Raw genomic sequence first — 27087 nt, forward strand, 5'->3', positions numbered from 1 at the left:
AGAAATATTCCAGCTGACTGTGGACAAATACATAATGGAAAATGATATGCACTTCAGAGAGGTTAAGTGTTGTGATATGTCTTTCTGAACAATTGTTTACCCTCTTTTCTAATCTGTTCCTCTTCAGTTCTAAAATTCTACCATTCTGCTAGCCAGGGCTATAGCACTAGCCAGGACAAAACTATACTTAAGCATTCCAAGATAATTTGACTGACATTACTCATTCATTCATTCAATCTTAAATTTAAACAACAAACATCTTAAAAAGAATGCTGAGTAACCTTGGGGCCTATAAAGTTCGTCTGACTTTTTAAAAACAAATGTGAAGAAAAGTAACATGTGAATGGTGTTTGTGACCATTCCCAGTATAAACAATCATGTAAAGGCTAAATTTTAGCATATTGATATCCTTACCAATCTCCCCCAAACAATGAGAACTTTTACTCAGGAAAGAAACTGAGTAGGAAGTAAAGTCAATAAGAAAGGCTTGAACGTCAGGAATGGAAGTTATTGCTGGACCTCTGAACTTAACCTACAAGTGACTATGTCTATACCAATCATTTTAAAGTCACTGTGTAACACACTGTTATATTTAAAATGGATAACCAACAAAAAACTATTGTATAGCACATGGAACTCTGCTCAACGTTATGTGCCAGCCTGGATAGGACGGGGGCTTGGGGGAGAATGGATACATGTATATATATGGCTGAGTCCCTTCACTGTTCACCTGAAACTATCACAACATTGTTAATCAGCTCTACCTCAATACAAAATGTTTTTGGTGATAAAAAAATTCAGTTAAAAAAAAAGGAAAACATTTATTTTTTGAAAAATAAATAAATAAAGTCACTGTGTAACTAAAAGTGTTTAATGACTCATGGCCCAAAAGATATTTCTCAGCCAGCTCAGCTATTTTTCCAACCAAACTGACGATAATATATTCTTCTTTGCTCTGATGTAAATATTCAAGCATTTTCTGGACAATCACTGTTATATTCTGTGCATTAGTAATTCTGTAAAGAAGTTCCAGAGTCTATTTAAGAAAGAAAAACAAAAGCAGTATTATAAAACTATGCATAATAACGCCAATAAATACTGTAACATAAAGGTTTATACTCCTCTTTGATTCCTGGGTTGGGAAGATCCCCTGTAGATGGGGTAGGCTACCCATGCCAGTATTCTTGGGCTTCCCTGGTGGTTCAGCTGGTAAAGAATCCATCTGCAATGTGGAAGACCTGGGTTCGATCGCTGGGTTCAAAAGATCCCCTGGAAAAGAGAAAGGCTACCCACTCCAGTATTCTGGCCTAGAGAATTCCATTGACAGTACAGTACATAGAGTCGCAAAGAGCTGGACACGACTGAGCGACTTTCACTTTCAAAGGTTTATAATAGTTGATTCTTCCACTTTTATGTACCTCTAGTGGAGAAGGAAATGGCAACCCACTCCAGTATTCTTACCTGGAGAATCCTAGGGACGGCGGAGCCTGGTGGGCTGCCGTCTATGGGGTCGCACAGAGTCAGACACGACTGAAGCGACTTAGCAGCAGCAGCAGTGGGCTGTTAACAGGCACTCAAGAAATACACATTTTAACTGGAACAGAACTTAAGAAAGGTAAAACCATTGTTAAAAAAAAGGAATTATAATCAGAAGTCTAAAACCCTTCAACTGATACAGATAATTATGATCTGACATTTCTACATGACAGGCCATGCAAACACCAAAAAGTTAAAAGGTTTATAACCTATTTTCTAAAAATGTAACAGCTTCTTCAGTTCAGTTCAGTTCAGTCGCTCAGTCATGTCCGACTCTGCAACCCCATGGACTGCAGCATGCCAGGCCTCCCTGTCCATCACCAACTCCTGGAGCTCACTCAAACTCATGTCCACTGAGTCGGTGATGCCATCCAACCATCTCATCCTCTGTCGTCCCCTTCTCCTCCAGCCTTCAATCTTTCCCAGCATCAGAGTCTTTTCCAGTGAGTCAGCTCTTCGCATCAGGTGGCCAAAGTATTGGAGTTTCAGCTTCAACATCAGTCCTTCCAATGAACATCCAGGACTGACCTCCTTTAGGATGGACTGGTTGGATCTACTTGCAGTCCAAGGGACTCTCAAGAGTCTTCTCCAACATCACAGTTCAAAAGCATCAATTCTTCAGTGCTCATCTTTCATTATAGTCCAACTCTCTCATCCATACATGACTACTGGAAAAACCATAGCCTTGACTAGACGGACCTTTGTTGGCAAAGTAATGTCTCTGCTTTTTAATATGCTGTCTAGGTTGGTCATAACTTTCCCTCCAAGGAGTAAGCATCTAAGACTACATTACACATGCCTGCATACTATGCATGTGCCTGTGTTTGTGTGTACATACATACATATACAGAACTCCAGTCTTGCAAAATGCTTTTCCATACTTCCCAAACAACAGAAAAGTGCACTAGAGTGGATCTGTCAGCTAAAGGCAAATGGTCTCTCATTGATGGATAAGGTAGCGCAAGCACTTCAAAGTGCAGCAAGGCCTACATTCAGAATCTCAGTTATCAAGGAAGGACTGTTTTATGACTTTCTCAGTGCTGAGGAATACACCTCTTGCTGCCTCAAGTAAGATGAAGGAAAACCAGAACCAGAGTAAACTTCTATTTGCCTAGCTTTCTGAGGCCCTACATTAAGGTTCCACAAATATCATAGTTCCCAGAAATCAGTATGAAACAAAGGGCAACAATAAGAAAGCATCCTTTACTAGCATTTCAAAATCAACAATATTAGCTGTAAAAGAATTTCTATATACCCTACTTGTTAAATCTGTTCAGATTTCTTTAGGGTTCTTCCTAATTTTTCAATCCTTATACCCAGGACTTCAAGTACAAAGGATAACAGATTTTGAATTTTTTTTAAAACTGTTCCAGTTAATCCTTAACACCATTTAAGATCTATAAATACATAGATCCCCCATCACTAGCTTTCCACTTATAAAGCTGCTTCAGACATCCTTCCTGTAAGCTCTGTAAGCCATGTATTTTAAGATAATCTACACCAAATTTAATTCCTACTCTAAGACTATGAAACTTAGCATTTCCAGGACTGAATGGGGCATGGCATTAGGAATTGCATGGCAGAAGGTCTTTTCTATTAACTCCTTCATGCTTTCTTTTTTCTTGTTATGAAAAAAGGTTATACAATCAGGTAAAAGAGAATCCCAGACCCAAGCGACAGGTCACTCCATACCCCACGACCAAAGTTCTTGGAGGTTAGAAATGACAGTGGAATTGAGGCAACAGTACTACAGTGCCTTCTTTGGGCACCACTGATACTCAGTATCAAGAATTCAAACTACTTTTCTCACTGCAGACCAGACCTGATAATTTTAGAAGTTGTCTGTTTCTCTTTAACTCTCATTTTTAAATTAAACCCCAATAATTAAGCACAGAACTAAGAAAACTGTACCCCAGTCAACCCTGTTCAACATACTACTTAACCACACAAAGAAAATGCATGCTCTGTATCCGTTCAAAGTAGAAGAGTCATATAATTATTTGTTACGGTCCCTTGGCATCTTTGCATTTTTCTACAATGTCTGCACATAGAAATTATCCATAAACTTTCTGGATTCATTCAAGGCAGGTAACAATTTTTTAGAAGATAAAAAATACGAACCCAAAATATATATGCATATATACAGATGGCAATTTCTCAGAAATTTCAAAAATAGTACCTTTAGAATTCAACATTCATAATCTTATTTTTGTAAAATTATAATTATTCAATGTAATAATGTTCTTTCAATAAACTTTTAATTCATTGCTTTTAAATAATTTAGATGTTTACTAGAATTTATCTTTTTATCTTCATTATATTTAAAATCAGAAATAAAACAATCACTCTTCTTAATTAGGTCCCATAAACCATTTTAAATGAAGGTATAGAATCATGTCTCTACATGAGAATCACCAGATCTATCTAGAACACCCAAGCAGATACCGAAGCAATTTTATAAAAGGAAAAAGTTGAAAAAAATTAAGTAGATTTATACACCTTTCCTTCCAAGAAGTTCAAAACAGTTTAGGGATATCTTTACTAATTCTTTTTATTTTTTTGGCCACACCATGCAGCATGTAGGATCTTAACTCCCTGAGTAGAGATTGAACCTGTGCCCCTGCAGCAGTAGCATGGAGTCCAAACCACTGAAACACCAGGGAAGTCCCTATCTTTATTAATTCTATCAACATTCTTACAGATTCAATAAGGAATAGAGTAGTCCATTTTATAGATATTAAGGAAAATCATGAAAAAAATTAATTATCATAAATTATGTCTTAAAATTATACTAATAGGAAGAACTGGAAATAGAATTCTGGTCTTCTGTTGATATAACCCTTGGACCAATAAGATTTTAAGGAATCCTATACAGGTGTGTGCATGCACGTGTGCTGTCACTTCAGTTGTGTCTGACTCTTTGCAACTCTATGGACTGTAGCCCGCCAGACTCCTCTGTCCATGGGATTCTCCAGGTAAGAATACTGGAGTGGGTTGCCATGCCCCCCTCTGGGAGAATCTTCCTGACCCAGGGTTGAACTCATGTCTCGTATGTCTCCTGCATTGGCAAGAGGGGTTCTTTACCATTAGCACCACCTAGTTACACCTTCCTAACGTCTCCAACTCACAACTGAAAACCATTCTTGTGGTTATTGATACAAGTACTTTTTAGAAAAGTCCCTTAAGCTTCAGTAGAAAAAATAAAATGCATTCAAAAGTTAAAATATACATGTGTGCACATATCCATAATTTTAATCTCTCTCCATAAGACCAACAAAATGTTTAAAAATTGTAACATTTCACATACACTACTCAAAATACCAGTTTACCTCTCTTTTAATAATGGGATCAGGATGATCTAAGCATTCAATTATTGTCATCTGATGCTGAAGAGCCAGAGTGGGATCCTGTTGGATAACATAGGTAAGAGCCTTCAGTCCTAGAAACAAAGATGCGTATAAAGTGACTTAAAACAAATATTCAGCAAATTTCAAAAAGCTCTCTTGGTAATTTCCATCAAAAGAACCAATCATCTTACCTAAATATTTGAGATTTATTTTAGGTGACAAAACAAACTTTCCAATGCATTTGGCAGCCTTCTCAAGCAATTCCGATTTAGGATAAATAGAATAGACTGTATGTACACATTCAAATAGAATAGCTAGGAAAATAAAATATTATAACTTCAGAGATCATATTAAGCCATAATAAAAAATATATCTATGTAGAACTCCTAACAAAACAAACTAATCAGAAGGTCAGTTTTAGTCAAAATCTGATAGAAATTTTTCAAAGATAAGAATTTTACTATTTTCAGGCTTTATACAGTTGTTAGGATTATGTTGCCACAGTACAATTTAGAGAGAACTATATATATTAAAAGATAAAAATGATATATTCATCCACGCAACAAGCATTTTCTGAAACCTCCTATGAGTCAGACATTGTTCTACTAGTATGGATACAGCAGAGACAAAAACCCTTGCCCTCAAGGAACTCACATTATAATGGGCACATAAGTAATATATTCATTACTCCAAATAAATAGATACTTCAAACACTCTTTGAATGCTTCAAAATAAGTTATTCTCAGGCAGTTTCTACCACTTTTACACAGAAACTGGATATGTAGTTTATTTCAATGTGGTTTAGTTCAATATAATCATTTTAGGGTGCTCTAGCATTTATTTCAAAATTTTTATACTCAAAACTTGAGTCACTTTTTAAAAATTAACTTAAATATTAACCTCCAAGGTTATAGAAAATCTACTGAACATCTTGATAGTGTTCAAATTTGATTTTCTTGTCTCATCAAAGATCTGATAACTATAACAGATGATCAAAATGGACACGAAAACATTTTTCAAACTCTCTTAAAGATCAAGAGTAAAAGAGCTGGAGCTTGGTCATGGTAAAGAATCATTTAGGCACTATTAAACAAAATAAGCAGACTTAAAAAACAGTTCAACTACACAGTTGAGGGCTTCCCTGGTTGCTTAGATGGTAAAGAATCTGCCTGCAATGCAGGAGACCCTGGTTCGATCCCTGGGCAGGGAAGATCCCCTGGAGAAGGAAATGGCAACCCACTCCAGTATTCTTGCCCTGGAGAATCCATCCCATAGACAGAGGAGCCTGGCAGGCTACAGTCCATTGGGTTGCAAAGAGTCAGACACAACTGAGCACCTAACACACACAGTCGAAGCATATCATATCTTTGAAAGAATCACTCCTGCTCTTTTTCCAAGAGTTTAAAACACAACAATCAAACATTTATTCGTGTACAAGATATAAAAAAATAGAGCCTGAATATTCAACTAGCTATGTTTTTACACTGCTAAGTTGCCTATCAACTGATACACATAAACATTTTGGGTAAAAAGTTTTACAAAAATAAATACTTTCTAAATAAGGAGAGAGGAGAAATTGGAAATAAGCATTTTTAAGAACTAAACATCTCTTTAAGAAGTGATTCGCCTTTAATTAAAGGAAAACCTATGAAGTCAACTGAACCTAAAAAGATCTTTACAGATATTATGCTGTAAAGTCTTTACTCTGTGCTATGAAAAAAAGTTGACTTTGGACTTCCCCAGTGGCTCAGTGGTAAAGAATTTGCCTACCAAACCCCTGGCCCAGGAAGACTACATGCTGCGGAACAATTAAGCCCCCTGCACCACAACTATTGAGCCTGTGCTCCAGAGCCCAGGAACTGCAACTACTGAGCCCACGTGCCCCAACTACCGAAGCCCATGCACCCTAGAGCTTGTGCTCTAGGGAAGCCACCACAATCATAAGCCCTCCCACCGCAACTAAAGAGCAGCCCTCACTCCCAGCAACTAGATAAAAGCCCTCACAGCAATAAAGACCCAGCAGAGCCAAAATAATAAAATTCTTTTTATTTAAATAGATTTGTTTTCAAAGAAAATTTTTTTTAAAAAGTTGACTTTATGACTTCATGAAGTAAACAGAGAAAGCCTTGGTCAATTAACTAATCAACTAAGGCAGGAGTAGGCAAAATACCATTAAAGCCAGCCTTCAGCCTATCTTTGAAAACTGTGAACTAAGGATGATTTTTATATTTTTTGAGATATAACAGATATATAAAATTATTAGTTTTAGGTGTACAATTACATTTTTAAAGGTTAAAAATAAAGGAGAATAAATGACAGAAACCTATATGACCCACACAAAACCTAAAAGAACTGCTAGTTTAGGTATAGAATAAAATTAATAGTTCAAAAATTACACTTATTAGTCAACTTAGGCATAAATGAACTCAAATAAAATAGGCTTTTAAATTATTTTAAAATAATTTAGAGGTTAAGACTGTTTATACTCCAACTCTACAAAAGTCTAAGTCCACAGATAAAAAAGCAGTCACTCCACTGTCTCCTCACTACAGTGGTTAAAACAAAAGTGCCTCTGAGGACTTCTAAAAGAAAAAATGCAATCTGGAGCTTTGCTTACTTCTCCAGAGCAATCCAGGCCCTAATCAAAATATCATTAAGTAAAAATTACCAAATTAACAATGTTCTAACATTTGTGACATACTGTGGCTTTATCATAGATATTTTGGATAGGACTATGCACAAAATTTGAAGAAGTTCTACTGATTACTCTATCCTTCAGACTAGACTTTCCTTACATTTTAAATAAGTTATCTGCTGTCACCACTCTGGCAAGGAGACGGGGGTACCAGCCAATGAGGGTGGTAGTCCAGTTCCTCCATTCTGCTTCCTTTAACAGTTGGAATGGCAGGGGATGCTGGATCCTTCTGGAGGCCGGATGAGGGTGTCCTGTCTGGGAGAGGAAGGGGCACCCCAGTACTGCTCCCCATGTGACCTGTACTGAGAACAAGGGGGCAGCTCTAGTGTGCCTGACCAGTAGTAAAAAGCCCTATCCCTCCACCAAGTTTCCTCTACCACTACCACAGGAAAGATGGGAGGGGTACCTCATTGTTCTCTGTTTCTTGATGATGTAAAACCAAGGCTTCCCACATCATCTCCACTGGCAATGCCAGGGAGGGTCCCTCTTGACATATGGCAGGGATCAAACTGCAGCTGCCCTCTTGGTCTTCACCACCAGCTCCATGGAAGGGTTGGGGCACCTCATTACACCTCATGAGGATGGAAATCTTGATTCTTCATTCAGCCTTTGCTACTCTGGGTAGTCCATAGTTTTTCCTATGTGGTGCTTGACTGCAATAGAAAAACTATTGTCTAAAAATTTTCCATCTGGCTAGTCTGCCCTTTTTGCCTGAGTCCTCTGGCTAGAGAGTAGGCTTTTTTCAGTGCATTTTTGTCTGCACCTGCTGGCATTTTCAGACTGTTAGCTCTCCAGTACCCAGTCTGGGGCATACAAGGCAAAAGAAAACCCAGGGTACTAACCTTGGAGTTGTTCCTTACATGCCAATGTCCCTAATCAGTCTACCTTCATTTATCCATGTTTCAGAGTCTCATGTGTTTATTTTACATATAATGTTCAGAGTTTTTAGGTGTACTTAGTGGGTAGAGTACACCTAAAGTACTTCTATCTATTTTCAATGGTTCTATCCCTTATATTTTATTTTATATTATCTCCCAGTTTACTAAATAGTTTGCTAAAAATGTCCTTCTCATCTTATCAGTTTCCTGCCCAAAACTATTCCATATCTCCATATTTATACAGTATAAAATCCAAACTCCTGTGGCTGCCATAGGAGGATGTCTGCAATATACCCTTCCCACTGCTCCCACTATTAACTGTCTAATCAAGCTGGCAAGTCGCTGTTTTCTGAAACAGTGGGGGGTTTTAAACACCCCACTTCTGCACCTTCTTTCATGTTCCCTTTGCCTAGAACTGCTTTTAACCTCCTTTCCAGCTATCTCAATCCTATCTTTCAAGGTCCTATAACATCAATAAATCTTTAGGTGCCCTGAAGCCCACGGTGATCTTAACCACCTCTGGAATCCTGTAATATTTATTCCCTTTACCTCCCCCCTGAATTCTGCTTTATACTGGTATTATGTCTTCATAAATAAGTTATCTCCTCCATTATACTGTAAGCTCCTTGAAGGCAAAGCTTACATTTTATACTTCCTCATACCCTCTATATCACTTTACAATGCCTGGCACATAGCAGATACACTCAATAAATGCCTCTGATATGATTTATTTCTTGATTTGACACTAAGGTAAGTTATAATAATGAAACTTTAATTAAAATATGGTTTGGAAAGTATTAAGACTGAAACCCAATGAGATAACTGATAAAAAGTAAAATAACTTTCTCTTCTATCAATTCAATTAAAACATATTACTCACTGTTTAACCCAGTGCCAGATACTGGGATATGCTAGCCAATAAGACAGAGACAGTTCCGGCCCTTATGAAGTTTATAATTTAATATTCATATGTTTAAGCAATAAAATATTTATATTAAGTTTACTAGAGAATACTCTACCATTGATAAACGTTAAGCTATAAACTGTATCAGTACAAATATGGGGGGAAATGCAGAACAAACAGAAGTAAATAAAGGAAAAAAGAAAACAACAGAAACTAAGTTTCTCTGGCAAGGTTAAACACTGGACTGACAGACTACAAAGAAACAAATCGCTAGCATTGGTCTCCTCAATCTTAACAAAGAAGGATGTCCTAATGGAGAACATTAAAAACTATTTCCTCAGGTATACAATAGTCTCTAAATCGAAACGAACAGGTAACAGCAGTTATCTATAGGAGTGGGTGATAAGGGTTGAAGGGACACTTTATTGTTCACTGTATATACCCTTTCGTACCTTTTGATTTCTGAACCATGTGCATATATTACCTACCCAATAAAATAATTATATCTCAAACAAAACTTTTTAATTTACTTTAGCTGCCTGGAAAAATTCTGACACTACTTTGGATTATTCTGACAGCTCCTAGCCAAACCACCTGCCTCAATAAGGATCATCCTTACCTCTGGTGCCTTATTCTTCTCATTACATAATAAGATCCTGCGTGCGTGTTAAGTCACTGTCATGTCTGACTCTCTGCGACCCTATGGACTGTAGCCCACCAGGCTCCTCTGTCCATGGGATTCTCCAGAATCCAAGGGTGGATCGCCATGCCCTCCTCCAAGGGATCTTCCCGACCCTGGGATCAAACCTGCAGTCTCTTACATCTCCTACATTGGCAGGCGGGTTCTTTACCACTAGCGCCACCTGGTTAAGTCCCAGTAAGATCCTAGATGACATCAGCTGTTCATTATACTATACACTTAGAAGGGCAGGGCCTGTGTCTACCTTATTTTCCCTTTAATCTCCCACATTTAGCAGGGAGGAATACATAAGTAAATCAACTCTTTCCTCAATCTGTACCTAGTTTAAAAATTAAGTTTTTGTTTTGTATAAATTCAATAAATACTGGTTGAACAAATGAACATCATGCTTGTTACCTCTACTACCATTTATACATGCAAAACATAAATCTATCCTTCAAAATTTACTATCCCAATTCACTACTATGGGCATTACTTTTTTATACTAGTCTCACAGATGCAATCCTTTCTTCAATTGTATTACAGTTAAAACTGGTTCAACTTCTGCCCTCTAGTCTACGCTACGTTTCTACAACCATTATTCTTGAAGATCTGCAGTTTATCATTGCCTGAAAGGACAAATACTCCTTTCTATCCCCTATTTCATGGTATTTCACCAGATTAAGAAATGACTTCTCATTTGAGTTATATTTTTCAATACCTCTTCTACTGTTCATCTCCATAGCAGGCAAAATTCAAACTGTTTTACTTCTATCTCTTAAATATCTCAAAATATCCCACCTTCTTCAATAAGCTTTCTCAAGCTGATCAATAAAGAACTAAGAGTTCTTCCCTCTGGCTATTAAGACTGGTTACTTTTCTCAGTTCTTCTCCCTCCTCCCCCATTTTACTCTTGTTTCCTATCACTAAAAGACTTTTTAAAATTGTATTTAACATAAATAGCTGCTGTCTCTTCATTATAAAGTTCATCATTCCACATCTATATATTCTTATCTATCTCAAATTCAACCTTTAGTTGTCTTAAGTATCACTTTTTCAGAAAAGCCTTCCTTATCCTTCCCCTCGTCTAAGAATAGCTGCTATATGCTCCACAGTACCCTGTAATTTGCCTCTGTAACATTCATAGTACCTGTCCCTTTCCATCTCTCTAGACTATCAGCTCAATGATAGGACTGTTTTGTTCACAACTGTATTCCAAGCATCTTGCACAGGGCCTAATAAATAATAAAACCTTGAATATTTGGTGACTAGATGACAGATTGCTTTATTTGAAAACTGTTTTCTTAAGTATGGAATAGATCTACTGGGTTATCTTCACTGTCAGATGCTTGACTGATGAACATTTTCAATAAAGAGACAATTTCTCTTTAAAAATAAAGTCTTTAAAAGAGAGACAATTATAATAGCCAATTTATGTCAACATTTAAAACAATGCCATAATTTCAAATTATTTTTATTAGTTATTCAATACTTCCAATGAAAAATAATAACCCAAAACCACCTTAAAAATTAAAACTTACTGGAATTCACAGTATTCTAACACAGATTTAGCTATAATACTGAAAACATTATTAGAGCAGCATTTATAGAAATATTACCTACCATATGTGACATTGTGATTTAACTCAGCTCTTCGTAAGGATTCATCAAGAACATCATACATTAATGCACTTGTCCTGTTTAAAAGATATTTTATTTGCAGTAGAATTATAGTATTATAACCCAATAAAACATAGTTTTTCAAACTTCTCTCTCTTTAAAACTGAGGATCTACAGAAAAGAAGTGAAAGAAATTCATTTTATGAAGTTATGGGAATTTCACTTCTTAAATATTCCACTTTCACTTTTTTAAGAGTTTAACCTTCTGCTTTATCAAAGCTGACTAGCCAATGAGGAAAGTCAATCAACTCTTTCCTCAATCTGTACCTAAATACGGTTTTCATTTGATTGAACACTCTTTTATCATTTTCGTTGTAATACAATATTTCTACCTGTTTAAAGTTACTATACTAATACTTCACATATCCAGATTATTCCAGACAGTATATTATATGTATTTTAAATACTCAGTTTTTTAAAAAATATTCGTTATCAGTCTTTCTTTGAGCAGCAGTAGGTTCTTCAGAAAGAAAATTTTAACTTTCATTTATGTTAAATATAAAGAAATTATATTTTTGTGAAATTAACAAATTAATACCATTCTATGTCTTTATGGTCACAGATTAGAGTTACAGTAACTGAGTTGAGGTAGAAACTATACAAAAATGCAGTGCCTTATAGACCCCTAGCACTCTGCCACTACGCCTTTTCTCCAGCGAAAAGTCCTCTCTAAAAGGCCAATGGTGAAAAATATGGCTTCTCAGCTCATATTTTTGTATGTTTTATAAAATCAAAAAGCACTAATAGAAAAAAAGCACCATCAACAAGAAATACATAGTAGTTTCTTGTAGAAAAACTATACTACAAAACAAAAAGATCAAAATAATCTTGGGCTATACAAATTATCTATCATGTATGTTACAAGTTTCCAAGAAAATGTCTTCTTTTTAAAAAAAATATACAGCTATAAAACTCAATTTGAAGTGCATGTACTTTTATTGCACCTTAACTGAAGTATACATACCAACTGAGAATTGAGAACCATATTTTAAAATCTCTCATTTTATTATGTAAACATTTCTTCCACAGACAACAATCATATAGTAAACATTACAAATATCCACCCCCCCAAAAAATATGGTAATACTACACTTAAGATTACAGTATAATTTCCCAATTTTAAAAGCCAATGTAGGAGTTATAATTAACCACACAAAATGTGGAAACATTTGCAGACATGATTGAGCTAAATGTTAATAACCTAAGAAGCAGAATGCTATAAAACACAAGAAAATATTCAAATAGATATAAAAGGCCATAAATATAAGACTTTTCCAGTAAATTAATACTTATAATTAAATATATTAGAATCCCGTTATAAAATAACATTTTTACTTTGCCACATTAAGCATATCATGTCTTAAGAAATACATATTAACATAAAATCTCACTAGAGTTGGGACAAAAAAGGAGAAAACATTCTAATGTCCATAACACTGTAAAAGAGATATACTCTTTACTCATTTAATTAAGCCTAATTTCTATTCAACTGAGCTCTCTGAACTCTGTAAACATATTCATTTTTGTATGTGTTCTCCAAACTCATCCTTGAAGGAAAGAAGGAAGATAATCAGTTAATGAATTTAGTAAATTCACTGACGCCTACAAAGTAACTTTCTGACAACATATGATGGCATTAAATCTTTTTGGACCAATAAGATCTGAATGCATTACTATGAAATTAATGGTTTTAAAACAGAATTCTAGTGAGCTTCAACTAGAGCTCCACAATGGACAAACATTGCTAATGTGCATGTCTGCACCATCAACTCCAGGTTTTCACCCCAGGTTTCAATCAAGGTTGAGATTCATAAAGATAGAAAAAAGGAAAAGAGCAATACCAAGAGTGATACAGCCCCGCTGGTGTTCATTAGGAGCTCACCAAAGACGGATTCTGACTTGAAGCTGAGAGGGCTTTACTAGGAGCAATAGCCTGGAGGACAATCCGGTAGTATGGCAAGACTAAAGAATTAGCAAATACATGTATCTTACTGTATAAAACAAAACCATATCTCTAAAGTCAGAATCTGATTAATAATATGTTCTCAAGATAGAAACACATCAGGGACTTCAGCCAATGTCCTTGCTCTTGAGGGGAATAAATCAAGTTGCTTTCAAACAGCTCAGAAAAAAATTTTAAATAAAAATAATGTGTGCACATATGCACATACAGGAAGAGAGAGAAAGAATGATAAAGCAAATATAAATAACTGATGAATCTAGGTAGAGAGCTTTCTGTATTATTCTTGGAAATTTTCTGTAAGTTTAAAAGACTACAGCAAAATTAAAAGTTACAAAACAAATATGTAATTGGAAATACATGCATAAAAAGTTTCATAAAATTATTGCCTAAAAATTCAGACAAAATCAATTGTTCCACTGTAGCAATAGTGTCAGCAAACTACAGTCTGCATGCCTAATCTGGCCAGATGTCTGTTTTTATATTGGCTGTAAGCTAAAATGATTTTTACATTTTTAGATGGTTGAAAAAAAATCAAAAGAATAAGATTTCGTGACACATAAAGTTTATATGAAATTCAAGTTTTAACATCCATAAAGTTTTTGGAACTGAGCTGTGCTCATTCATTTACATACTATCTATGGCTGCTTTTGAGCTATACATCACAGCAGAGTTAACACGATGCAACAGACAACATATAGCCCACAAAGTCTAAAATATTTATAATCTGTTTTTTTTATAAAAAAGCTTCCCAACTCCCAAACTAGAATGATTCAGAAAGTTTCACAGAAGATATGGAGCTCCAAAGGTAACTTTTTCTGTGAGTGGACTTAGATAAGCAGAAAGCCAGGATTATCTCAACAAGCTGAATTTATACACTTCTTACAGTGGCTTACTTATCACTACTAAGTCAACTAAGCATTGGGAGAATCTGGTTTATCATGAACCTCTAGATGACTAAAGCCTAAGACTATCAAATTTACTTAGAAGAGTTTACCTTTGATCATCTTTTCCCAGAAGTCCTAGTATTCTCAACAACTGAATTTGTAACCATGGTGCTGGTACACTGTGGTAATTGAAATCTACTGGGAGCTTTCCTCCAACCACTTGCTTCAAAATCGTTACAAAACTCCCAGTCAAGTCTTTATATGCAGATGAATTCTCCTATATCCAAAAAATAAAACAAAAAAAACTTTCTGTTAATAACAATATCTTAAAAATAAAACAGACCTGCTTGAAATGCTATGTAGAATCTAACCTAGTATACGCTCATTTAGAAGTCTCATGTTCGCATTTAATGAAACAGTCCTCTGATTTGTGTAATTTCTTCCACAATGAAACTCTTCTGGTGACCAGATTCAGAAGTGAATCATGCCCCTAAAAGCTTCCACCATTCCCTACTTGTCCCCACACACCAGTTTAATTACCTTTCCAAAGTTCGATAATTACATTTTAGAACTTTTAATAGCTTGTATCAGCAATTAAAAACTGAAAAAAAGCAGTAATCTCTCTACTTTAGATGAAAATCAAGGCCTGTTTGCAATCTCTGAATTTTGTTTGCAAAAGACTTCCCATGTAATTGAACTAAATTATGTTCTGGGTGGAAGAGCACAACCAACATTATTCAGACATTCAAAACTCCCCAAATCAGCAAGCCTGCTTACTAAAAATTAATTACCTCCATAGTATTTAAACATATTTGTGATTCTGAATGAGTGTGCCTTGATTATCTATCAGACTACTCTCTTGGACTTGGGAAATTTTTTATTTTCATCTTATATTGTTTAATGAAGTATAGTTGACTCACAATATTATATTAGTTTCAGGTATACAACATTGTGATTTAACATTATGTATATTACAAATTGATCACAACTATAGGTCTAGTAACCATCTGCCTGAACTAGGGAAATTAAATACATATTCCCCAAAATGAATGTTAGACTCATCACTGTAATTTTTATATGTATCAAGGACAAATTTTTGGAAGGGATATAATAGCTCTCTCAGAGTTTAATAAATGTTAGAGGAAAATAAGATTTAATATCAATTATCTATTTATACCATACTACTTTGGAACATGCAATGCATAAAAGTAAAGACAACTTTCAGTTTGTATAATCTTAAATTTATTTCAATAGCATTATGAGGTACAATGAAATCTCTCACAAATAGACACAAAAGGTTTCAGGCAATACACTGGGGCTGAATTAGAATAAACCCATATTGCCATTTAGAAAAAAAATTTTTACTATAACATTTAATCCTCCTTCCTCCTCTAACACAGTATCAATGTATGGAATCAACACAATAGACCAGGGGTCCCCAACTCTGAGATCTAATGCCTGATGATCTGAGGTGGAGCTGATGTAATAATAATAAGAATAAAGAGCAAAATAAACGTAATATGCTTGAATCATCCCCCAAATCATCCTCCCCAAAATCACTCTCCCCCTCCTAATCCATGCAAAAATTGTCTTCCATGAAACTGGTCTCTGGTGCCAAAACAATTAGGGACTGCTTCTGTAGACTATGCCTTACACATTCCCCACCAGTTCTCCTCACTTTTATAAGCTGTTTTAAAGATCCCATGAAGCTGTATAAAAAGGAGTCACTTCTTGAAAAACCACAAATCTGCAAATTTCAACCACCTTCCAGAGTTACTATTTTTCCATGCTTCTTTCATAACATGAAAAAATTTTAGGCATTTTAAAAAGAAGACTAACTCTATAATGTGTCTACAACTCATGCTATTAACAACATGCAAAAATTACTATTAAAGGGTCAATAATACAAACTTAAATGTGACTTACACATTTTACTGAAAAATATGAGTTTTCTTTTAATTACATAGTTATATTTTTCGAATGATAGCTACTCAGTACCTTCTCAAAATGCCAACTTACCTTAATCATCCTAAGGTATATGTGCAAGGAAGCAGCCATGACTCCAACGTCTCTGTCACAAAGCGCTTTCCGAAACTTCACGTGGATATGCTGTACTTGATTAGGAGCAATGAGATAAAACTTATATAATGCCAGAACAGCTTTTCTTCGTATAATCTCCCTAAAGATAAAAAATAAAATCTAAATAAACCATCTGGAAATACCAGGCATTTCGGCTGAAAAGATTACGGACCAGATGATTTCAAAATACCAGCTATTACTTTAATCTAAAAAAAGAGAGAGAATTACCCATTTATTATTAATTTTTATTCTAATTTACCAAACTATAAAATAGTGGTTACCTCTAGGAGGTAAGACCTCAAGAGACTTTAAGTCTCCATGTTATATATTTCTTTAGTTACAACATTCTTTGATAACAAGCATATGTTACTTTTGAAACCAAAACAAAGCAAGAAATTTCTTAATTCCCAAATTCCATTTCTGAAAGCCATATCTCTAAAGATTGGGAAGAGAATAAATAGTAAGCTTAAATGAGTAAGAGGTAAATTCAGCTAGTAATATTGAACAGTCTCTTCATTAACATTAAAGTCTCCTTAACATTCTAGCTTTTTATATTTCTTTTTTTATATCATGGGTAAACATACTCCAAATACTTAAGTGGGGCAGGGGAGTATAAGGGGGACTTACATTAAAAGATGTTACTCCTCTCCTTGCCCAGCTCATGTTTCAAAAACCTCATTACAATGAGGAGGAAAGTATATACAAGTCGTGCACTTCATTTGTAACAGATAATGTCTAGCACACAAGAAGCAAAAATAAAGAGTTGCTATCCTGTGAACACAATGTCATTTTCAAGGAATTATATTCTTGTTTTTCTCTCTCATGCCTGTTTCCACATGGCTCATATCTGCAGATTATGCTGGCAGTGCTCACAACAGTAGTAGTGAAGTATTTACTTTTAGGATTCCTTAAGACGTATTTCTGTTACCTAAAATCATAGAATCTCAAAATTGAGATTATTCAATGCAATCCTGTGTTCCATTCAAGAATACCTTTTATAATATTCCTAACAAATGGTCATCCAGTTTCTGCATTAACAAGCAACCCACTATCTTCCTGGGTAAACTATGTCATGATGGAAAATCCTTTTCACATAAAAAGAAAAGCAGATTAACAACAGATTTGCCACTAGTATTAACACTATGGTAACTGAAATCTACATCCCAATGTGTTGCTATTGGGTATTAACCAATATGAGTCCCAGGACACAGTAAATAAATGAGGTGAGGAAAAAGAATACAAACCCTCAGCAGGCTCAGGAACCCCTTGGTCTATCCCAAAATGGTGGCAATAACACAAGACATCAAAAAACCTGTATTTGGGCTATAGGTCCGGCATGCGAAAATACAACCAAGGAGTCAAAAGTCAAGTCCAAGCTCTGTCTCACAGCTTCGTTGTGACATCTACTGGCCTATCTGTAGCTGTGGCCCACAGCTCTGTCTTTAGCTCTTTACTCCACAGCAAGGATGTAGGTATGGCCATAACTGCAAAAGCAGAGTTTCAGAAAGTCTAAATTCTAACTACTAGAAGACAGGAAAGGCCAGGATTTGAAATGAGAGTAAATGGGAAGCAACAAGGAAAAAATTCAAATCTTTCTCAGAAAGATTTCATACAAAGGGTAAGTATGGCTACCACAAAACAGTGGTGGTATGGAAAAATTTCATAAAAATATGCTCAGCTATGATCAGATCAACTTCTAAATAAAGAAAGGCTAATATTTTACTTCCAGTAGTTAACTGTCCATGCCCATCATTTGTTCTAAACACCGATTCAACATAAACAAAACAAGTCTGAAAAATCTATGAAGTTACTCCATAATTCTCAGTAAAAGCTATCATTTTTAGCTGGAAGATTCTTTGTGTTTGATCTTTGTTAATTTGATTAATATGTGTCTTGGGGTGTTTCGCCTTGGGTTTATCCTGTTTGGAACTCCCTGGGTTTCTTGGACTTCTGTGACTATTTCTTTCCTCAATTTAGGGAAATTCTCAACTATTATCTCCTCAAGTATTTTTTCATGGCCTTTCCTTTTATCTTCTTCTTCTGGGAATCCTATGATTCGAATGTTGGGGCGTTTCATATTGTCCCAGAGGTCCCGGAGGTTTTCCTCATTTCTTTTGATTCTTTTTTCTTTTTTCCTCTCTGCTTCGTTTATTTCCATCATTCTATCTTCTACCTCACTTATCCTATCTTCTGCCTCCGTTATTCTACTGTTGGTTCCCTCCAGAGTGTCTTTTATCTCCTTTATTTCATTATTCATTCTATATTGATTCCTTTTTATTTCTTCTAAGTCCTTGATAAACATTTCTTGCATCTTCTCAATCTTTGTCTCCAGGCTATTTATCTGTAACTCCATTTTGCTTTCAAGATTTTGGATCATTTTTATTATCCTTATTCTAAATTCTTTTTCAGATAGATTCCCTATCTCCTCCTCTTTTGTTTGGCTTTGTGGGCATTTCTCATTGTCCTTTACTTGCTGAGTATTTCTCTGTCTTTTCATCTTGTTTAGATTGCTGTGTTAGGCGTGGCCCTTCTGTATTCTGGTAGTATGAAGTTCCTCTTTGTTGTGGAGGTTCCTCACTGCGGTTGGGGTTGGACAGGTGGCTTGTCAAGGCTTCCTGGTTGGGGGAGCTTGTGTCGGTGTTCTGGTGGGTGGAGCTGGATTTCTGCTCTCTAGAGTGTAATGGAGTGACCAGTATTAATTTTTGAGATGTCTATGGATTTGGTGTGCCTCTGGGCAGCCTGTATATTGATGCTCAGGTCTATGTTCCTGCGTTGCTGGAGAATTTGCGTGGTATGTCTTGCTCTGGAACTTATTGTCTCTTGGGTGGAGCTTGGTTTCAGTGAATTTATGGAGGCTATTGGATGGTCTCTTATTAATTAATGTTTCCCCTGGCTTTCAGTCTTATTCTTGCAGTAGCCTCAAGACTTCTCCTTCCATACAGCCTCAATAATAAAACTTTTAGGTTAATGGTGAAAAGATTCTCCACAGTGAGGGATACCCAGAAAGGTTCACTGAGTTACATGGAGAGATGAGGTGGGGGGGGTGGGTTGAGGTGACCAGGAGGGGAAGAGGGGAATTCAAATGTGGTCCAAGATTTCTTAAAGAACACAAACCATAAGACAACATTTTACAATCTTAGAACACTGAAAATATTGACTTAAAAAAGCATAGAAATAAAGAGATATTATACAGGTAACAAAAAAAAAAATCTTTAACAAAAAAGTGTATACAATAAAGTACTGCAATCACAAAGGAAAAATGGCTAGTGACTAAATATTTTCCTAGCTATAAAGGTCATGAAATCAAGGGGCTTGGGCAAAAACAAAATAATTGCAAGTTTGGAAAAAATACTAATCAAGTTAATAAGGAGCGAGTGAAGGAATCATTCAAAATTAGCAAAATACTACAAGCTAAGGTTCATTTGTACATATCCTGCTATAAAACAGAATTTGAAAGCTTCAGTTTTGATATAAAAGCATTTCCAGTACACTGAAGCTATGTATTCATGGCATCTGAACCATTTCCAAATGTTTTCCATTATTTCACTTTATAAAACAACTCTGTGAGAACTAAGGAGCTTCAATCAACCCCACATGCTGCTGCTGCTGCTGCTAAGTCGCTTCAGTCGTGTCCGACTCTGTGCGACCCCATAGATGGCAGCCCACCAGGCTCCCCCGTCCCTGGGATTCTCCAGCCAAGAACACTGGAGTGGGTTGCCATTTCCTTCTCCAATGCATGAAAGTGAAAAGCGAAAGTGAAGTCGCTCAGTCGTGTCCAGCTCTTCGCCGCCCCATGGACTGCAGCCTACCAGGCCCCTCCGTCCATGGGATTTTCCAGGCAAGAGTACTGGAGTGGGTTGCCGTTGCCTTCTCCCAACCCCATATAGCCAAGGGAAAAACAGGACCACTGGTGGTTAGCAGCGGAAGTGGAAAGAGAGCCAAGGATTCCTGATGGTAAGCCTCACTGTCTCAGTTTAACTTTAGAAAGCTGCCTAACATTTTTCTAAACCCACATAAAAAGAAATGACAGTGCCATTGGGGATTTTTGTTATACCTGGCAGTCAAAGAATATCCTCTATCCTGGTAGCATTAAATTAAAGTTAGAATAAAATTTTTAGTATAAATTTTTCTTTTGAAATACGCAGTGTAGACACCTATCCAAAAAAGAATTTACTTACTTAGAATGTTGAAGTTTATCTTCTATCAATGGAAGAACAGCTGGAATCATTTCTCGAGGGAAAATCTGGCTGACGATAGTAAGTGCCATACATACTTCTACTAGGTTAGTGCTCTGCAAGTCCTGACATAATTATTAAGCAAAGAAAACATTCAGTGCAAATTCTGAAACTAGAGACAGTGAGCTCAACATTGCAAGGGTCCTATACACTTAATACTGTAGTTTTCAACTAATTTGTCCATTTAGGAATACCTCCTATTTTATAGGAATATCAGTGTTTCACTTGCCTTAACAGAGTCAATAGATAAAGACAGCCCAAAAGTAACTGATCTAAAGGAAACTGTATTTCTGTTCTGACAATAACCTAAGTTGTCTTCTTTATTACAGCCTTTAAAACTTTTCTAAACCAGTAACAAAAAAACTTTATGAATTTTTATTGTTAAAGCAATAATATGAGTGGAAGTTTAAAAGGAAGCAATTTTTTTAATACATACTATAAAATGCATGCATTTATATATACTTACATAAGCACAAAGTTTATAAACTATTTTAATAGAAACTGAAACTACGTTTTTGAAAGTTTGTAAAAGTTTTAAGCTACTAGTAACCTTAAGAGAGTATATGACTTAAAATTCAGAAAGTACTACACACACACACACCCCTCTGTCTCTCTCTCACATATCAGAAGAAACAAGATAAACATGAAAAAGCTCAACAATTCAATTATACTTCATTACAAATTTTGTCTAAAAGTTTAACAGAAAAAAATACTGCATGTGGATTAAATTGTGTTTTTATTATCATACATTTCAGTTACCCAATTATACTCTATTCTCCTTTAAATTGACTTTTAGAGTTTAAAAGACTTCAATTATTCAGTTTATATCATATCCCTTTAAAATAGATCCTAGAGAAAAAGACAACAGCATGGAAAATGCATCTGACTAAGAGTCTGGAGATCTGAATTATAGTTCCAACTCTGCTTTTTTTTATTTTTATTTATTCTTTTATTGAAGTATAGCTGGTTTACAATGTAGTATTAGTTTCAGGTGTACAGCATAGTGATTTAGAAAATTTTTGCAGATTATACTCCATTGTAGGCTATTATATGATAAATGGGTATAATTCCCTGTACTATCCTCATTCCCTCTCTATTTTATATACAGTAATTTGTTACCTATTAATACCATACTGCGGCGGAGAAGGCAATGGCACCCCACTCCAGTACTCTTGCCTGGAAAATCCCATGGACGGAGGAGCCTGGTAGGCTGCAGTCCATGGGGTCGCTAAGAGTCAGGACTGAGCGACTTCACTTTCACTTTTCCCTTTCATGCATTGGAGAAGGAAATGGCAACCCACTCCAGTGTTCTTGCCTGGAGAATCCCAGGGACAGCGGAGCCTGCTGGGCTGCCATCTATGGGGTCGCACAGAGTTGGACACGACTGAGGTAACTTAGCAGCAGCAATACCATACTCCTAAGTTGCTCCTCCCCTCTCTCCCTATGGTAACCCCGAGTTCGTTTCCTGTCTGTGAATCTGTTTCTATTTTGCATATTACATTCATTTGTATTATTTTTTAGACTATACATATAAGTGATACCACACTGTATTTGTCTTTCTCTGTGTGATTTATTTCACTAAGCACAGTATTCTCTAGGTTCATCCACATTGCTACAAATGGCAGTATTTCACTGTTTTTAATGCCTGAATAATATTCTATTATGTACAAGACTTATGCTAAGTCTTTTTAATCCAACTGTCTGTTGATGGGCACTTGGGTTGTTTCCATGCCTTGGCTACTATAAATAGTCCTATGAACACCGAAATTATGTATCTTTTTAAGTTAGTGTCTTCCTTTTTTCCAGATAGAAACCCAGGAGTGAAACTGCCGGATCATATGGTAGTTCTTTTTTAGTTTTTAAGGAATCTCCATACTGTTTCCCATAGTGGCTGACCAATTCACATACCCACCAACCATATATAAGGGTTCCCTTTTCTCCACATCCTTGCCAACATCTATATTTCACAAACTTTTTGACAATAGCCGTTCTCAGTGAGGTGATATCTCACTGTGGTTTCGATTTTATTTCTCTAATAATTAGTGACATTGAGCATCTTTTCATTGTCTGTTAGCCATCTATATGTCTTCTTTGGAAAAATGTCTATTCAAGTTTTCTGCTCATTTTGTGATTGCATTGTTTACTTTTTTTATTGAATTGTATGAGTGTTTGTATATTTTGAATATCAAGCCCTGTCAGTCCCATCATTGGCAAATATTTTCTCCCATTTCGTAGATTGTCTTTTCATTTTATCAGTTATTTCCTTTGCTGTGCAAAAGCTTTTAAGTTTAATTAGGTCCCATTTGTTTATTTTTTGCTTTCGATTTATTCTGCCTTAGGAGACTGATCCAAGAAAATGTTGCTACAATTTATGTCAAAGAGTATTCCACCTATGTTCTCTTCTAGGAGTTTTATAGTTTCAGGTCTTATGTGTAGATCTTTAGACCATTTTGAGTTTATTTTCCTTAACTCTGCTTTTTTAAATGAAACCATTATAACAGCAGCAGTATCAAATGTTATTCTGTATAGTGTTTAATTCAACCCTTACAACTTGGTTAAGTTCTATTATTATCCTCATTTTACAGATGCAGAAACTCATCTAAAAGTTCTTTCCAATAAACTCATTCTGCAAGCCTACCTTCTTTCAAAAATATGAAAACTGTCAAATGCATGAAGGAATAATTTAAGACTTTATATTAACCAACATACAATACAGTACCTTTACAACTGTATTCACAAGGAGAAGCAATAGTTCATGACTTTCATGTAGAAATAAAGATACAGCCAAATAACCTTAAAATTTGAGAGAAAAAGTCTCATTACCACCTGTCAAAAATTAACTCTTCTTAAGAAGTTAAACAAAGCAATAATATATTTCAAAGTTTGAATGTCAAAGACAGCACTTACAGGTAAATATAAAAACAAATAGTAAAATAAGAAGGTTCAAAAAAATTCAGTAAGGAAGATTTCAGGTGTTCTTCATCCTGAAGTCTTTCATAATTAGTTATTTCACAGGATATAAATAAAATGGGAAAGAGGCTATGTGTACCAGCTTAAAGTCCTATAAATGACATTAGGAATATATACCTTCTATCTTCTGTGCAAATTTCTACACAATCAAAACATTTTGTCTTGTAGCCAAATACAATTATCCAAAAAGTAACAGCTGTTATAGTTAATAAATAGTGAGTTACCAGCTATTTGTATTACTGAATGAGCTATTTAATACCAAACTATATGACATAAATCATACATAAAGCCATAAAAAATACCTTGCTGTCTCAATTTGAAGATAAACTATTGAGTGAACAGATGTTGAGGAGAAAAATACTGTCTACTACATTAAATATACTTATTGACTTAAGCACTTTTAATAATATCAAAACATTAAAAGTACATCTTAAAATTGAGGAAGTACTTAATGCCATGACAAATACCATGTGTATGGAATCTGGATGCCCCATGTCACTTTCCTGTCACCCTTCATATTGATAACATTTGTTAGACAGTTGCTATGGGTCAAATATATTACAAGCCTATTGAATCTTTACAATAACTCTATGAGGTAGATACTATTATTATCCCCAGTATAAAAATGAGGCCCCAAAAGGATAACTGCCCAAGGTCTGCAGCTACTACATGGTGGAGCCAGGACTACAACCAAGCAGGACTACAACCTGCTGAGGAGGTAGTTCACGCTTTTAACCCTTATGCTATCCTGTTTCTTCAGTCTCCCTTGAGACCCGATTCCCTGTTTCCCATCCCCGTTGCTTCTATTACTACCCAGCATTCACACTGTCTGTGCCTATTGTGGAAAGTGGGAAAACTGTCAGAAATTTCCTATTCTCATAACCAAGCATCTTCACTGAAGGTCAGAGGAGCAGAGCTATCACTCCCATAATCAGGACAGAGAAAAAAAAAACAAACCAGGACCAGGGAAGAGAAAAATCCTGGACAGCATTTAAAGCAGAGATTACAGGTGGGGGGAACACATGTATACCTGTGGTAGATTCATGTTGCTATATGGCAGAAACCATCACAATACTGTAAAGTAATTATTCAATTAAAATAAATACATTTAAAAAATAAAGCAGAGATTACATCTTATCAGACTGTATCTGTTCAGCAAAGATATTATCCACACTTAAGTCACTAATACCACGATGCAAGAAGATCAACAAACTAATCGAAAGACCACCTTGAAACCTTACAGAAAATTTTAAATCTATCTGTGTCAAAGAATGTCCTATTTTGACAACCAGAGAAAACAGGGAAACTATTTTGATAATCCAGAAACAGGGGGAAAAGATATTCTGTGATTCAAAAAATGAAAAAGCTTTCAGGAAAAGAAGACTTCCCTGGTGGCTCAGATGGTAAAGCGTCTGTCTACAACTCAGGAGACCCAGGTTTGATCCCTGGGTCAGGAAGATCCCCTGGAGAAGGAAATGGCAACCCACTCCAGTACTACTGCCTGGAAAATCCCATGGACGGAGGAGCCTGGTAGGCTACACTCCATGGGGTTGCAAAGAATTGGACACGACTGAGCGACTTCACTTTCACTTTCTTTTTCAGGAAAAGAAAGAATAACAACTATGATTATAGAATACATTTGATATGATTAAGAGTGAGCTATCAGATAAGAATACAGGCTTTGATTCATAGAAACTTGGGTTCATATTTTGTCCACCATTTAGTAGCTCTATGACTTTGGACAACTGACTTGACCTTTCTGAGCTTCAGTTTTCTCCTCTGAAAAGTGAAATACCATCTCACAAGATAAAGCACCTAACATAATACCTGACTTAGTGGATACTTAGATTTATTTATTCAACAATATTCATGTGAAAAACAAAAAGGCATTATCTATCAGACAAAGCACCAAAGTTAGCCATAGAAATCTCAGGAGAGTAGAAGATGCAGAAGTACTAAAATCAAGATATAAAAGATTTAAATGCTACCTTACAAAACAAGGGCTTCCCTTGTGGCTCAGCTGGTAAAGAATCCACTTGCAACGCAGGAGACCTAGGTTTGATTCCTGGGTTGGGAAGATCCCCTAGAGAAGGGAAATGCTACCCACTCTAGTATTCTGGCCTGGAAAATTCCATGGACTGTATAGTCCATGGGGTTGCAAAGAGTCAGACACGGCTGAGCAACTTTCACATCACACATCACATTAAAAAACAAAACTTCCAGTCATTAGCACACATATAGAACATCTGATTCCCACAAACATGTCTCTCTAGGTGGCAAGAAAATACTTTCCTAAGAAAGACCATGAATCTCAATGAGTCTGGGGTCTCCTTAGCCACTTTAACTATGAAATAACACATGTACAAGGTCATTCACTGCAACATTGGTTATGTGAGCAAAAAATAAAAGACAAACTCATATATCCACCAAGAGACCTGATTGAAAATACTGTGGTATATCCACCCACCCAATGAAAACTATGCAACTGTATAAAAATATAAAGATATCAAAACAAGGTGTAGAATAATCTCTACAGCAAGCCATTTTTTGTGTAAGAGAGAGGAGATAAATGTGTACTTGTTTGCTTATTTTCAAAAAGAAGCAATGGAAAGATTAATCAGAAACTAGTGAAAATAGTTACTCATGGGGTAAGGGACAAACCTCATACAGGAGCTAGAAATAAAAGTAAAAATTTGACAAATCAGAAATTTGTCTGATTATACCTTTTTATCAGGTCTTAACTTTGGACCATGTAACACAAGTAATTTTTACATATTTTAAAAATAAAACCTCTTTAGAGAATTCCCTAGTGGTCCAGTGGTTAGGACTCGGCGCTTTCACTGCTGGTCTGGGTTCAAACCCTGGTCAAAGAACTAAGATCCCGCAAGTTGCACAGCACAGCCATAAATAAATAAATAAATAAAATTTAATTGAAAATGAAAAAATTACGTGAAAGTCTAAAAAGAAAGACAGCAACAGATGTACGAAGTATTGACTACCTATTATTTTCAAAATTTCCTGCTGTCAGAGGTTTTAGAATTAGGTTGGAAAAGACAAACAGATGGTAGGAGCCACCTGAATGACCACAGAAGAGTTAAAACATGGTTTGAAATACAGAAAGGGAGAGATAAGCTGCCAGAGGACACTGTACTTGGAAGGAAGAATATAATGAAAGACAGAAGAGTATTTTTGGTGAAGTGAGGTTCAACAAGTAGAATACTGTGTGAGCACAGTCTC

General features: G+C 35.8%; 1 protein-coding gene across 8 annotated transcripts in view; it reads right to left on the reverse strand.

The window, feature by feature from the left end:
- AP4E1 (adaptor related protein complex 4 subunit epsilon 1) overlaps positions 1–27087 on the reverse strand; it is a 68094-nt gene that overhangs the window by 33414 nt on the left and 7593 nt on the right. For 4 of the 8 annotated variants that reach the window (XM_081508238.1, XM_081508240.1, XM_081508241.1 and 1 more), the window contains 8 exons: positions 23600–23673; positions 20824–20945; positions 16586–16745; positions 14677–14843; positions 11663–11736; positions 5075–5197; positions 4866–4975; positions 897–1036 (listed from right to left, as the gene is read on the reverse strand). In XM_081508238.1, coding sequence (XP_081364364.1) covers positions 897–1036; positions 4866–4975; positions 5075–5197; positions 11663–11736; positions 14677–14843; positions 16586–16745; positions 20824–20945; positions 23600–23673 — 970 coding nt within the window. Of the gene's footprint in view, positions 1–896; positions 1037–4865; positions 4976–5074; positions 5198–11662; positions 11737–14676; positions 14844–16585; positions 16746–20819; positions 20946–23599; positions 23674–27087 lie in introns of all 8 variants that reach the window. The other 4 variants (XM_081508246.1, XM_081508239.1, XM_081508245.1 and 1 more) reach the window with 4 other exon arrangements.

This window comes from Giraffa tippelskirchi, chromosome 7 (assembly GCF_054371585.1).
Source record: "Giraffa tippelskirchi isolate mGirTip1 chromosome 7, T2T-mGirTip1v1.2.pri, whole genome shotgun sequence".
NCBI classification, from domain to species: domain Eukaryota; kingdom Metazoa; phylum Chordata; class Mammalia; order Artiodactyla; family Giraffidae; genus Giraffa; species Giraffa tippelskirchi.